This window comes from Rhinolophus sinicus, chromosome 3 (genome assembly GCF_057876585.1).
Source record: "Rhinolophus sinicus isolate RSI-liver-muscle chromosome 3, RSI-T2T, whole genome shotgun sequence".
Lineage (NCBI taxonomy): Eukaryota > Metazoa > Chordata > Mammalia > Chiroptera > Rhinolophidae > Rhinolophus > Rhinolophus sinicus.
The window spans coordinates 191,201,024-191,217,204 of NC_142503.1; the positions used below are offsets into that span (position 1 = coordinate 191,201,024).

The 16,181-nt window shown below is 35.9% G+C and overlaps 1 protein-coding gene across 2 annotated transcripts in view; it reads right to left on the reverse strand.

The window, feature by feature from the left end:
- Positions 1–16,181, reverse strand: part of PPP4R3A (protein phosphatase 4 regulatory subunit 3A) — a 37,586-nt gene that overhangs the window by 7,297 nt on the left and 14,108 nt on the right. Inside the window, exons 3-10 of one of the 2 annotated variants that reach the window (XM_019745192.3) lie at positions 14,326–14,424; positions 10,131–10,748; positions 7,661–7,738; positions 7,463–7,579; positions 6,914–7,030; positions 4,945–5,076; positions 4,740–4,842; positions 2,894–3,052 (exon numbers count right to left, since the gene is read on the reverse strand). In XM_019745192.3, the coding sequence (XP_019600751.3) occupies positions 2,894–3,052; positions 4,740–4,842; positions 4,945–5,076; positions 6,914–7,030; positions 7,463–7,579; positions 7,661–7,738; positions 10,131–10,748; positions 14,326–14,424 (1,423 nt within the window). Of the gene's footprint in view, positions 1–2,893; positions 3,053–4,739; positions 4,843–4,944; positions 5,077–6,874; positions 7,031–7,462; positions 7,580–7,660; positions 7,739–10,130; positions 10,749–14,325; positions 14,425–16,181 lie in introns of both variants that reach the window. The other variant, XM_019745183.3, reaches the window with a different exon arrangement.

Here is a 16,181-nt window from a genome sequence, read left to right on the forward strand (position 1 = left end):
GCCAAGAAATAAGACTGATATATAACTGGTGTATACATTGTACACACACACACACGCATGCACACACACAACCTATAAAGGCTAAACTGTTAAAAAGACTGCTGGTCTCACCTACAGACTCGATTAGTTGCCTAAAGTATACTCATTAGAAGCAGCAGATATAAAAACTGAACAGTTTCCCGAAGCCCCCAAACTGTTTGCATTTAACCACTCATCATCTTTTGTCCTTACAAGTATGCACCTAAATTTACTTATAAAGTCCTCCCTTAAATACTATAACTAATACTTTATTTCAATGGACTCCTTTCTCAGAAGACCGAAAATATCGTAAGTCTTCTCAAATTTACACTCAGGTCTTTTGGAAATCCTCGCCCCAGGCTCCTACTGTACGCGCCACGCAGGTCCTCAAGGCCTCCTTCCTAATGACCGGCATCTTTCAGAAGCTACTCATGTCCTCAATCCTGGCAAGACAGCCACACTGAGAATCACTTGAGAAACAGATTTAATGATAACCTAACTTAGTTTGGAAAATAGGAATAAGAAAAATAACTAAGATTTTTCTAGCATGCTTAATTTTCCTACAATATAAACTTTCATCAACTTGTAATGATTCTCTTCATAGTTCTCATTAAATTTTGAGAAATTTATTTTTTCAATATTGCAAGCAAAATGAGATGAAAAACTGAAGGAAAAAAGTCCTTTCCTTTCCTGCCACTCTCCCACTGGACTCATGTTTTCACTTACACCAAACAACTAACACACCACACTTTTCCACATTTGCACGTCTTAGCTATGTAGTCAGACAAGAATGTCACACTCTCCCATGACCAAGACACACTCAACTGAACTCCTGCAAAATGTCCCTGCTCTGCCTCATGCCTGTAGAATAAGCCATTTCTGCTGGACTTCTAAACACACCACAATACAGTGCTGATGCTGCGTGTTTTGATTTTAATAGACTGTCTCCTAATGAACTCTGATCCCCTTGACAGCTGAGTCCAGGTCTTTATCATGTTTGTTTTCCGATACTTCATCAAATCTAAGATGCCACTGATTGCACAAAACTATCTTTTCAGCTACTGAGAAAACAAAATGAACAAAAAGAGCTATTAATCATGACATGCCATTAATTGTTAAGACTCACCTTGATTTGAGAAATGATAAATGCATAAAAATATATATTTTAGAATCAACAGAATATAGCGGTGGATTGTTTAATACATTTATTGAACTAAAACTAACTGATTCATTTATTCAGCTGTTCATTCTGTCCCATCTGCTCACAAACTCCCTTTCCCACTCAAAACATTTGTCAACATGAAAAAACAATCCAAAGAAGCATTCATTACAAACTTCCTCTCAACTTGCTCTTAGGGCTCTCAGTTTTGCTGCGATAGGTACATAAGGAAAATGAACATGAGTTTAAAAGCCCTTCTTTCACATGTGCTAATAAGCACACAGATATATGCAATACTAAGGCAGAACCAAAATAATGAATTTATTTTTTGCTGTCCTTAGCAGTCTACACTAGGTTAATGTCACCTATTTTGGCTGAAAAAGATTACTAAGATAACATCAAAAGTTCTGGGTAATTAGCAGAAAGTAGTTATATAAATATCTGAGGGCTGGAAAAATGAAAATATACTCTGACCAGATGTATTCTCTAGAAGAAAACCTATTTCTAATACTATTTCAAAGACAAAATGTTGGTAGAACAAATCAACATTAGAAACATATAAACAATGTTTTTATAATTTAAGGATTTTTTTTTAAATTAAAAAAATTAAGATGAAGTAAAACAAAGATGGCAAAAATGAATGTATGTTCAGGCCTCTAATTGGTATATGATTATGATGCCTTTAAACAACAAAAACAAAACAACCAAACTTAACTATAAAAACCAAAAGGCAAAACTTAATTACCAGTAGACCTCTCTTACTGAGCTCTAGGTACCCCTAAAATTGGTCTACCAACTTACCAAAGAAGGCTGGCTACTACATGATTGTAATATTCTAGACTAACCTATTTCTAATTCAGGAAAATGTTTTTTTTTCGTCAACAAGCTAGGGTCTTATGAACACCGTAAAAGTCAATTTTTGAAAAATATGTATAACAAAACACACGCTCGTTAAAAGATTATAGGTTGCTCTCAAGGGTTGACACACTATTCCCATGAAGGTCTATACAGTATATACTCTAGGCTTTGTGGGCCACATATGGTCTCTCTAGCTTTTTTTTTTTATCAACCCTTTAAAAAAAAAAAGCATTTTCCAGCTTTCAGGTTGTGCAAAGAGACCAGACTGGATTTGGCCACAGCGGTAGTTTGCCACCCATGCTCTAAAATATCTAAGGTAACACAATGTAGTATGTCAAATGATTATAATAAAGCTGGGAAAAACATATTTGTGGGATTAACAAGTGGACCATCTGTAGACATTTGTACTAGGCATTCTGTAACTTAGAAAGAATGTGTTTTGGGAACTCGGTTCTATTAGCTACAAATTTTCCACATTACAAAAATGTTCTTCATGATTTCATGACACTCTAGTCTCATAAGAATGCCTGACTTGTAATTAGTAATGCTGTACTAAGTTGAAAAATTAATAGCAGAGGTAAAAGGATGTAAGGTACCCTATTATTGATGGAATATAATCCTTGCCTATGTTTTGGAGATGCACTCTAACCCCTTTGTTGTGTATTAATGAGAAGGAAGAGTCAGGACAGTCACCTGCTCCAAGTGTGACCCGAGGACATGCTCAGTGTAGTTCTGTATTGGAAGCTAGGTCTCCTGACCTGAAGTCAGCGATCTTTCCTTTCAGGCACTGAGACCTAAAGACACCAACAACACGGTAACCTATAGAAAATACATAATTCTACTGGAAGCAACACTTACATAATGCCAAGAAAGCGTGCTTCGAGGCCATGAGGACCAGCACTCGCCGGAGGATGTCCTTGTTGATAATGTAGTTCTTTATGTGGTAGGTGTGGTGCTCCACACAAAATGTTAACAATTCCAGTACCAGTGCCAACAGCTGGGCAGTCTGAAAGTCATCTAAAATAAAACATAACTACATTTAATGGCTAATATTCTTTTCCTCCCTAATGTAAGAATCCAAGTTCCAATCAAGTAAAATCCCTTCTATGAACCCAAATATTTTAAAGAAAAAATTTCTTAAATGTCTACCATGTGCCCAAAACTATGCTTTACATTTTTCCTTAAACACCTCTATGAGGAATTAGTTTCATAAGACCCAAGTCTGAAAAGCTAGTAAGGCAGAGATGAGACACAAATCTATGTATTAGATCTGCTTTATTCCGAAATGCAGGAATGTTCTACCCTTCTTACAACAGAAGTATGCGTAGCACAGGAGGTCCTGCCAGACACCATCTGGCCTTTGCTGGAGTTCCTCTCTTTGCTCCTATGATTCCAGGGTGTTTTGTGTCTCCTTTACTACACATCATGAGTCCACACTGAATTATAAATACTGGCTTATCTTCCTCGCCAGGCAGCAAACCTCCGAAGTATTTTACTCACTTTTTTCAATTCCCCCATTAAGCCCCCAAAGATCAGAGCACAGTGCTTCCCATGCAATAGGTTCTCAATGTTTGATGAACTGAACGTGTAGGTTTGGAAAGAAGCCTCAACTTTACCTAATAAGAATCAAGTAGGAAAAATGACTATCACGTTTCAAACACTTGATTCTAGAGTCACAAAAAAAGGTAAATTTAACATTCCTTTTCTAAGTGGTGTTATAAGTTAAATATACTATATTAATAATTCGTGACAAAATAACGTATTTATTCTCAAAGTTTCAATAAGGATTTCCCAGTGAAGACCCTAAAACTACTCTAAACAGACACACATACGAGCTAAAGCTAAAGGAATAAAATGCAGAAATAATAAATCATCAAAACAGGACTAGTCCTCAATGCAAGTAAAAACAGCTTAACACTGAGCACGAGCTTCGCTCTACTGCACATCAGGAATACAAATAACAATGAATTTTTCATTGCTACTTCCATTTCACCTATGTAAGTGCAAAATACAAATACTGCCTTAACAAAAAATTGTTTTAAAATTCTGAAAGCAACAATTATATCTTTTTTTTTTTTAAAGATTTTATTGGGGAAGGGGAACAGGACTTTATTGGGGAACAATGGTCAAATTGTTGTCCTTTCAATCTTAGTTGTGGGGGGTTCTGTTCAGCTTCAAGTTGCTGTTCTTTCAGTCTTAGTTGTGGAGGGCGCAGCTCAGCTCCAGGTCCAGTTGCCGTTGCTAGTTGCAGGGGGCACAGCCCACCATCCCTTGCGGGAGTCGAACCGGCAACCTTGTGGTTGAGAGGACACGCTCCAACCAACTGAGCCATCCGGGAGCTCAGCGGCAGCTCAGCTCAAGGTGCCGTGTTCAATTTTAGTTGCAGGGGGCGCTGCCCACCATCCCTTGCGGGAGTCGAGGAATTGAACTGGCAACCTTGTGGTTGAGAGCCCACTGGCCCATGTGGGAATCGAACCGGCAGCCTTCGGAGTTAGGAGCATGGAGCTCTAACCGCCTAAGCCACCGGGCCGGCCCAACAATTATATCTTTTTATTTTACCTGTGTGTTATCTGATTGTAGCACTTTAAAGAAATTTTACTTGAAATACCTTCTTTGAAAATACATTAGACCTCCATGTTGACAACAACTTTGAGTTTCAGAATTCAACAGCAAAGAACTGAACTACCAACCTGCATTATCTTACCTTTGCTAGGTTTGTCTTCTGTTGTATTTGCCAGTAAAGGAGCAGTGAGGACATGCATACAGTGTTTGTAGAAGAAACCCAGAAATTCAGTCTTTTCTGTTTTCTAAGAAATCAAAAACAGTTCCACGAACTTTTAACTGCATTGGTTCCTACCAGCAATAAACAATATACTAGTATAATAAAGAGAAAAACGCGGGTGGCTTACATTGGCAGTAGCTAACATGTTCTCTGGGTCAACTAAAGTTCGAAGCAGGCCCATAAGTTGGACTGCTCCTCCAAGTTCAGGGTCTGTATCACAAATCATATGTTCTATAATGAGGTTGATGAGCAAAATATCCTGGTGAGAAAAATACACATAATAAGGTTCACTCACTACAGGAGAGAATGGAAAAAGCACATACTAAGACATACTACAGCATTATATTAGCTCTAGCTGTCTTGTTACAAACAAAATGAAATGATTGCCTTCTTTAATAGGCTATATGGCATTGTTTCCCTAAAGTGTGGTACAGGCATATTACACTAAATAGTACCGAAAAGAGTTGCTTTCTTTTTCTACTATCTTTAAATCCCTCTGACTAAAGCAAAAACAAAGTTTCAGTTTAGTGCTAATAGATCTTTATACCTCTTGAAAACAAAGTATCCTTCCTGAAGAAAGCTAATGGGCCTTAAATTGATAGCTTTAATAGTAAGAATATTTAGATAGAATTTATAACATTGTTCAATTTTCACTACATTTTTATAGATTCCTTCTATTTGTGGCAAATGATAATCTACATGTTTTCCGTTTACAGAAATGATATAGTTTCCATTTAAAGTAAATTCCAGTTGGTATCTGAATATCTGAAATTGGGGAATACGAGGTTTCAGTATTTAGAGGACACACAGGAGAACAAGCATATTCATACAGATTCCCAATGTCACCGACTGCTAGTCTTCCCGAGGCCCTATGACTGGTGTTTCTGGCCCCAGAAGTAAAGAAAAAGTGAGAGGGATTCAATGAGAAAATCCCTGCTCTTGCCTATATACGCAATGGTAGGATGGACAGAAAGAAAATGCGGACAGTATATGGAAATGATGATCAAGACTGGAAACCAACAGACCTACTGCATGTGAGTCAAGTACATCAATGTATGTTCAATTAGTGTGTTACAGGGTCAACAGGAAGAGCCTTTGTTTTTAATAATACAGATATTTTGGTTTTCAAGATAGGACTATTTTATAAAAGAAAAACATGATATAATAATATTCAACAGTTCAAACTGGTACTTTTCTACACCTACCCTGACACTACAATTAAAAAAAAACACAACACCTTAAATATAGATGTTACTAGGCATTACTTCATTTTGACATCACAGCACATTAATCACTTTTTATAAAAAGTAAAAGTCCATTTTCTCATTTTGTAAAAATATGATAGAGAAAACAAATTTATACAGAATTTCAGCCTAAGAGGGTGTCTTTCTCCGCCTTTCCTTAAGGAGTTGAGGGGAGAATATCTTAGTTTATTATTAAGTAAAAAACTACTTTCAATATTTTATAGGGGAAAGGGGGGAAATCAGAACCATTGCTTAATTATCTGAAAATAAAACACAGCGCACACATCCAGTGCTGTCACATATGCCATGTACCATATACTCTGGGAGTGCCCTTGGCAATACCAGGATGCATTCTCTCACATAACTAAAGTGTGTGTGTGTGAACAAGACAACAGCTGTCCCCTGTGGTTAGGCAGTAAAGGCACCCTGAATACTCTCCAGGGTCTGTGCTTCACTTCATCATCCTTGATGATTCTGAGAATCAATCCCTACCAAAGTCAATGTTTTCTTAGGGAAGTTATTCATAATTCCACATATAGAACAATTTATTGATTGAATGATTTAAATAAGACAATACAGCAAGTTAACTGCAGAATTAAGAAACTTGATTGATCTCAAAAATTTAAAAAGTTGAGCATTAATTAAAGCTACTGTGAGACACACTTTAAAACTGAGACAGGAGCCAACTTAGGAGAATAAGCCATCTGATATTATGGCTACACTTTTCCCAAACATGAACTATTTAAATCTTAAGTAAATATAGTTATAGCTCCCCATGTACAAATACTTACTGTTAGTGCAGATAATATTTACCTTGTTGGTTATTTTTTGCTCTGTTAACTTCTTACTTACATCATCATTCTGCTGTGCCTCCTGCATGACAAACTCTCGTACCATGGATGGATTATATTCAACCAAGTATGAGAATATATCAGTAGCAGCACTTCGCACCTGTGTATCATCCATTCCCTGTAAATAAAAAGCACTTACTTCTCCGATAATTATGCAAATATGGAACTTACAGCTATGTAAATCCAAAACCTAACAAATTATAAGAAAACACTGCAATAAAAAAAAAAAGAGGTCAAGGAAATTCTGCTGCGTGTAAAAGTAAAAACCCTTGTGCTATGAAGTTACACTTTTATTCCTGGTTACTTTTCTACTTTACTATGTCAACTGACTGCCAAGTTAACAAATTATTAAAAATAAGGAAAATTCCTGAGTATTCTTTCAGTACTGTGTAAGAATTCTAATACTAGAATTTTATAGCTTGTTAACTTTGTAATACACAGCTAACATTAAATACTGGCTATCATCAAATACCTGCATGTACTTAAAAATACATTACTTTTGTGGTTTGAAAATATAATGGTAATTAAATATAAGGAGAAACAAACTTACAAGGATGACTTCTAAAGCTGGTAATATGCCCATGTTTGACAAAGTCTTGAAAAATGCATCTCTGTTTTGAGGTTGTAGCGTTTGGGAAAATGCACAAAATTCTTTTAAAAAGTTAACCTGAAATTAGGAAAAAGGATAAGTGAATATAAAAGGTCTGTTGTTTTAGCTTCATGTCCTTTATAATATCTAATTTCTTACCAATTCTTGTCTTTTTTCCTCATCTGTTGCTTCATCTGTTAGTTGTGCAAACAAATCTGTCAGAAATTTTTCATCTTCCTGTGAAATCAAGGATAAATTATGTTCATGTTCATAGTAAGAGCATAATAAAATATTTTGAAGAAGCTATAATAGAAGTTATAAAGTGCAATAACTGGAAAAAAGAAAGATGGTATTGGTGATGCTATTTTTTTAAGAGAAAGAAAAACCAAGCTATTAAAGGATAAATTAGCAATTACAGAAAGATGGTTTTTGTATTTTGGCAAGGCTTTTATTTTCTGAGCCTATTTAAGGGCCACACGGTAAATATTTCAGGCTGTGGTCCTTACCACAACTACTCAATTCTGTTGTTAGGGCAGACAGCTGCCATAGACAGTATGTAAATTAGCGTGACCGTGTAAAAAAAAAATTATTTACAAAAACAGGTATTGGCCATAGTTTACAGACCCCTGGTTTTCATAGGGTTTCATAATCTTAACTTTAGAAGTTAAGGTTCTACAACCTTTCAAATGAAGATTAAAGTGAGGATAAAGCTTCCTTCATGTTTTAAAAACATAGAAAACGAGTAATTTTTTTTTAAAAAGTTAAATTCAGAGCTTTTAAAGAAACATCTATTATTTGAAGATAGCCACATGCACACAATAATTGAATGTGTATTAAATACTTTTTAAAACGATTCAAAAGATATTCAGAGGATATGATCTGGACAAATAAGTCAGAGTATAGAACTTGGAAAGAAACTCATATGTTATCTTACCTCCTTATTTTATAATTGACACAGATTAAGAAACTTACCCAAAGTACAATCACAGCAGGCAGTAGAGCCTTCCTGATTTGCTTGTTCAATTTTTTCCATTACTATTTTTAAGATTTTGTCATATTTTAATTCTATACTACCTCAGCTAGTAGAAGTAAATTCAGTACTACTTCAGCCCTACAGATATGTCTAAGTCTAAATATACATACCTACATATGTATTTGTGTGTGTATACTATCTCCCACTAGATCATCAATTCCATATTCTCTTTTTCAGGTGCTTAAGAAACATTTTCTGTGGTACTAAGGCAGTTTGGGTATTCCTACCGTTTTCTAAAATGTACACATCGGCCATACCTCAAAGGCATCCAATTTCAAGATGCATCCCAGGTATAATGTATCCCACCAAATGGAAATCAAATGATTAAAATGCTGCATTTGGGGTATAGAAGTAGAGAATAAGAATGTTTAATAGTGTTAGGTAGAGAGTAGCCAATGGGAAGGGATGATTGTGTACCTAAGGTAGTATAATTTAAGTAACTTTAAATTATACCTCAATCACTCCTTTTCAAAAAAGATTGTAAAGTTCTCCTTTCTTTACAGCAGGACTTAACAACTTGAAATTATTCATACTTAGTAAGTATGGTATAATGACCAAGAAAGCAGTAGTAACAAATCACCGCACAACAACGTGAGAATCTTGCGGAACTAAAAGACCAGGAGAGAAGCACCCAGGACTATCCAAGCAAAACAGGGACCAGAACTGGGCCAGAACAGAGGCTCTACTAGGTAGCTAGCAAAAACTAGCTCCTTTTCAAAGAACAAATGGAAATTAGTACCAAAACCTTCTCCTTCCTCCACTATCAATTGCAATACACTGTATAGAGGAAAACTGTTATACTTACCAGACTGTATTGCCTATATTTTTTGTTTACACTCTATTTTAAATGAATGGAAAACATGTCAAATTAGTCAACATGAATTGGAATTATTACTAGTTCCAGGAAAGCAATTTTGGTAAAATTGACTTTTCTATTTGAAGTTTGTTGTTGTTTTTTAAGGGTGACAAAGGTTAAGGACACTCAAAATACAGGAATTTTCTAAAAAGACATGAAAATTAAACTCCTGTCTCATTTGTAACATGTGCTGCCAAACAGCTCTTATTTGCTTGCCTTTATTTTAACAAATCCAGGTTTCAAATAATTATTTTGTTTGTAGAGCTAAATATACCTTTATTAGATAATATCTTTCAAATCATGTCATATATCTGTTATTCTTACAATTCTTATGGGCATCAAAGAAACAAAAAAATATGGGAGTTATACAACTCACAAATCTTTGCCCTGTACAGACTTCTCTGTCTATTAGAACAGACTAATTCACACACTACGGGATAATATACCGCGAGGTTCTCTGACTTTGGGGGTGTTACAAATGCAGATTACTGGCCAGCTCACAGAAATTTTGAATTTGTGTTTTGTGTGTATGTGTATAGAATCCAGAAAATTGTAGCCTGGGCAATTCTGATGCAAACACCTTAAAACACCAGACCTGAGAGACTGGACATCCCATATGTAAAAAGATAATTTAGGTAATTAAAGGGAACAGAAAATTATTTCTGCTAAAAACTATTAACAGTTCAAATGGTACTGATCAAGTAGGTATATTTTTAAGTAGAAAAAATGCTCAAACTCACCTGTAACATACCAACAATTTCTACCTTATTGAAAAAGATGAAGGAATGAAGTGTTGATAACATATTTTCTTCAAAGACTGAAGGGGTAGGTAGAACCATATCTTGTATATACTGGACCCTGTACGTCTGATGAATTTTTTGTTTCAGCTCAGGATCTGATATGGGAATCACTTCTTTAAACTTGGCTGTTTTTGTTAGAAATTCCCTATGTTTTCGTGGTTGTGATAAAGCAGGATCATATTCTAAGCATCCAATGACATCCATTATACATTCCTCGGAGAACATAACTTCAAAAAGAGCAGTTCGATTCAAGAGGAAGATGCCTTTGATAATTTCATACAAGTGGTGCAGTCCTTCAATATTTTCCAAATCCTCACACACATGAAAAAGCTCTAAGAGCTTTTTAATATAACCCTCATTTTCCAGTGCTAGTGCAAGTTTTTCACGACGCAGGGGGGAAGGTAAAGATGATGCCACAAGTTCTGCAATTTCCTCAAGGCGACTTAATTCACAAGATGGCAATTCTAAACCTGGCGATTGCATATCATCAAAACGCTCCTCTTCAGATTCATCTACAAGGTCCTGAGTGATGTCCACCGAAGGGTCCTTTCCTTGAACCTATTAAATCAGATTTGTAGAAGTGACACAATGTAGTCGGCAAGTTTAAATGATATTCTTACATGAATACAAGAGATGTTATAAGAAAACTATAATGATAATTTTCAAGTTTAAGACTCTTTCCTTCACACTTGACCCAACTGCATACTTTTTTCTAAGTTACATTTCTAAGATAATATATACTTTCAATTTAAGGATGGAAGTTCAAAGTTCAGAGGTGGGATGAGCTTCCTCATAAGTCCAAGGTCTACCAGCAACAAACATTTTAGGATATGCTAAACTAACTGTGAAGAAAGAGTGCCCTGCAGACCCTCAACGTAGAGGCCTGATGCTAAACCATCCACTCACATCTTACACCCATGGCCCCCTTTTCCCACAGACCAGGGTGAGTCCCGGATACCTTCCTAGCACTGTGCTCCAGCACAGCCCAACTCCTCAAAGTTTAAACAAATATCAATGTCATAATGCTGTGACCATAGAAAATATATGAAGTGTAAGCAACAAGGAAAATACTTATTTCAAATCTAGAAATCAAGGGCCAAAGAGCATGTACAACTGGCCTTGGACCAAAGTGGGTCACTGATTTGCTATAAACACTGGTTGGTAGCCCAAAAATATGATTAAGAAAACCTGGGTGGAAAACAAATGCAGCCACACAAAAATGAAACTACAGAAAAGTTAACTGCAACTTCTATGTAGTAGAGCTATCCCCCAAGAATATCTGCTAAAAGTTAGGTAACCAAACCATGGAAAAGTTTTCCTGTCTACAAACCCAAACCTGTAGCTTTTATGGTCCCCCAGAAGTCCTAACATTTCTCATAAAAGTCCACCTTTATGTCAGTGTTAGGGGCTCTCATTATATAAAGATAACTTAAAAGTCTTCACAAATGAATACATTTTAAGTTGTAAAAGAATATTTTTGCAAAAGGTCAAGGACATATTTTGAAATGAAACCAGTTTTGCTTTCTTGGCCCTACAATTTGAGACACTGCCATTAAAGCAGCCCAATAGGCCAATTTGAAGGTTAAGGGTACAGAAAAATTAGGTCTTATTTGTAACGGCCAAGAAACTTAAATAGCTTAGTATAGTTAAGAGATATTACTGATGGATACTGGAAGGGAAGAAGGCCTGGAACATGTTCTGAAATACGCTGCAAGGTGATACCATCTTGCCCTTAACCCAGTGGGCAGCACCACTGAAAGGAGACTAGGCACACCCACAGCCTGTACCTGGCATAGTCTCAAGTTGGCTCTGGATTTGTTAATTACAAAAGTTCTCATACATTTAGATTCCTAATACTCAAGCAATGGTTTTACCTATAGAAAAATGGTAGCATTTGATTAAAAAATGAAAAGAATGAGAGCCCTTATTGTAATGAAAATGCTATCTTCTTGAGCTAATTTGCAAATATGAAGGTAATCAAAAAGCCCTGCATTTAGGATACTCCTGGAATCTGATCTGCTCAGGGAATCAAGGTGGAAATGTGCAATTTGACAAATATGTTTCAGTCTGTCTTTCAGAACAGGAGCAATGGAAAAATGGAAACAAAAGAAAGACAGACTAAGCTAGAAGAGAGAGCTTTCATTAAAGGAAAGGATAAGTCTTAGAAGTCAGTCTGGACAGATATGAAGAAAATGAGAATGTGAAGACCAAGAAAAATATAAAAGGGAAAAAGATACACCCAAACATAATTGCTATCAAAAGAGTATACTAGAAAATGGTTTCTAGGTCATAGAATGGTGAGTAAAGAAATTGAGAAACATGTAAGATCTCAGAGAGCAAAATATAATGAATTATCGAGAATAAGCAAGGATCCAGAAATAATGATTGAGAAGTGCAGACAGGATCATAAAAGAGTGACTGAGAATGAAATATTAAACATAAACTATGTAAAAGTTGCAGGGAAAGATAAAAAAAGAACAAAATAGCCCGTGATCACCTGTGCCCCAAGTGAAGATGACTGAAAAATGCATGGATTCCTCAACTCAGAATGCTGAAGGAGAACAAGACTTGTCTGAATAATGGGTGCTAATAATTTTAGCATACCCCGAGCTCATTAATTTCATCTCTTTTTATGGGAGAACTCTACAGGACAAAAATCTAGAGGAATATGCTGTAAAAACAATTGTGTGGGACAGAAAGCAAAGAAAAAGCATGAAGAAGGCATTCAGATATAAATGTTAGACTCTGACATGTTAAGGAAGGGAGCTTAACCTGCTTAACAGGCAGGTTAATTTATGAAAAGCACAGCTGAGTAGAATGTATAGCAGAAATAGATTCTACAAGTTAAGGAAAAACTGTGCCTCAAGGACTGGTTTCTATGAAGGCAGTGGCTCTCAAACTTCAGGGTGCATCAGAATCACCCAAGGCAGGGGCTGACAAATTATAGCCAAACCTGGCCCACCACCTGTTTTTATAAATGCAGTTTTACATGAAGAGAGCCGCTCCCATTTATCTGTTATATATGGCTATCTCTACACTAAAGCAACAGAGTTGAATAGCTGTTAAACTGGCCCACAAACCCTAAAATATTTACTTACTATTTCGCTCCTTCCACAGAGTTCCTAACCTATAGGCCTTATTAAAATAGAATTACTGGTACCTACTCCCAGAGTTTCTGATTCAGTAGACCTGGAATGGGGGGGTGGCGGTGTCTCATAATTTGCATTTCTATTAGTTCCCAGCCCATGCTCCTACCACACCTTGAGAACCAATGAATTAAGGAATCTGCTGAACATTATTCTCCAGCTAAAATTAATATGGAGATAGAGAAACTGTGTTTAGGATGCAACGGTCTAAATGAGTCCATAACAAGAGCCAATCGCTTAAGCCATTAGCATGCACAAAATACCCATGCACAAAAAAGACTGGAGATTATGTCACTACACTAAAGAACTTGAGTCACCAGGAAATTCCAGAATCAACTGAATATACAAGATGAGGGTGAACAGATAGAAAGTCAAGAAGTTACTGAACAGTGATATGATCAGGCTTGCATTTTAAAAAAGATCACTCTAGCTGTGATATGGATTTCAGAAGACCAGTCAAGATAAAAACAATAAACCAGGCAAGTAAAACTGTGATAGTGAAAATGAAGATAAGTAAATGGATTTAAGATTTGTAATTGAGGGACTGAATGGGTATAAGAGGTGAAGAAAGGATAAACACGACCCACATGTTTATGGTTTCAGCAACTGGATGGCATTTACTGAGATGAGGGAGATGGGAGAATGAACAGATCTGAGTGAGATTACGTTTGGTTTTGGACTACTGCGTCTGAGATGCAGTGAGACTCACGGAGGAGCTCTCCAAGGCAGCTGGATAGAAAACACTGGCATTTAGCGAAGGTCTGGATAGTTTGGAGTTAATAAGCTGCACTTTCCTATAAATCAAGCTTTTTCACAGAAAGCAGTGAATTTAAGAGATCTATACAAAATATTTGTCTACTTATTTAAAATCCTGGGCATTAACTGAAAGCATAGCAAAAAAAAAAAAAAAAAAAAAAAAAAAAAAAAAAAAAAAAAAAAACCCAAAATACTTTAAGAGAATATGTTGATTTTCTAATTTTTAAAATTACCTGACATATTTTCTCCCAAATTTCATCACATCCAGCTTTTTCTTGAAAGCTAAGAGCCAAGTCATAATTTTCGGCTTCCGACCACACAATCAAAGTATCCTTAAGAGAAAAGAATTCTGATTAATATACATTATCACTAATTACTTAAAAGTATAAGGCAAATGGATAAAGCAACAAGGAAGTGAGAACAGTACCCATTTTTACTTTTTGCAACATTGACATTGGTGAATACCAATGCTTCTTTACACCTCACTTTATCCAATCTATAAAATGAAAACAGTTTTCCTTAAAAGGTTTAACCAGTATATGAAAACCACTACAAAATGACACAATCTAAATGTACTAAAAGATACAAAGTAAACATTATATCAAACCTATGCTTGCACAGTAAGTCACATTTTATGCTCTAGTCAAAATGCCTAACGATAAAGTCTGGGCACTTAATAAAAACCAGGGCATGTTAGGAGGCGGGGATTAATAAACCTAGTTCCTCCTTCTATTGTCATCAAGTGTTCTTTACCTGGGGCACACAGGGGCCAGGAAGCCCTTGAAGTTATTGGCTAAATTTGTAATATGTGAGCATTTATCTAGACAGAGGTCTTTAACTTTCACCAGTGCTGTGGTTCAAGAAGCAAGACACTCCTATAACCTACCACCCCTTTACTCTTATTTGAACACTTTAATTTTTTTAATGATAGTAAGTTTAATACAGTTCCACAGATTTTATTAAGACGTAACCTCGGCAAGACACTACACTTACAATACTGAGACCATTTTATATTCCTTGTGGTACAAAATATGTATTCTACAGTATGCATAGTATAATAAAAATATTTACAGGATCTAGGTATCTTTTCAAACATACTGACTGTAAATAAACATATATACTGTTTCACAGCAATCAACCATTTCAAAAAAAAAAAAAGGCCCTCTCATTGAGAGGTCTGTGAATCATCTTCTATACGAAATGTTGAATGGCACTAGGGAGAGTTACATTTTTAAAAAGAAGCCTAACATAACACATTCCAGGTAGCATTTTTTCAAGCTGCTCTAAAGAGAAGTTAGAGTTAGACGGATTTGAGTACTATATCAAGTACTATATAAAGAAAAAAATAATTCAATCTGACCAATAAATAACTGAAAGGAGCCAAGCAAAGGTTGGCTGAGCGTCTATCAGGGTGATAAAAGTTCATATATTGAGGAGGAAACATAACTAGGGACCTTATCTTTAAGAGACCTTAAATGACCTAAGTTTCTACGGTGGCAGTTTCTACTACTTTGCTATCAAAGACACTTTTTGTTTACACAAATGGAACCCATGTTTAAAAATTTGTCTGCTAAATTGCATATTAACTCTGTTCAATCAAGTATATAACTGTCCATCATTAGACCAATAGTCTCTCACTGAACTAAAGTGACACTAGCCAGAAATATATAAATGATCATTTGATCAGGCTATGAAGCATTACTGATAGGGGAAATCCACTATCTTAAGTCAGAATTTAAAAAAAGAACTCCAAGACACCTTTCTAATATCTTCATGGACTTCTAGAGATCATAGATCCCAGGCAGGCAATCTGCTCCACAGTGATTGAGTAGCTTGTTCAGGCTCAAAATAATTTACATGAACACTGTAATATCACCATGGCAGAAATTAGTCAGGTGGTAACCTCCCTGAGCCTCAGTTTCTTCATCTTTAAAATGGGTATAAGGCACACTGTTATGAAAATTGGTGATAACATGATCCCACTGAAACAAGCCTAAAACCAGTATCATATTAGTAATAAGACAGATTTAACATATACTGGTAAGCAACTGCTCTGCTACAATGTATACTCAGAATCATTTGGGGGCTT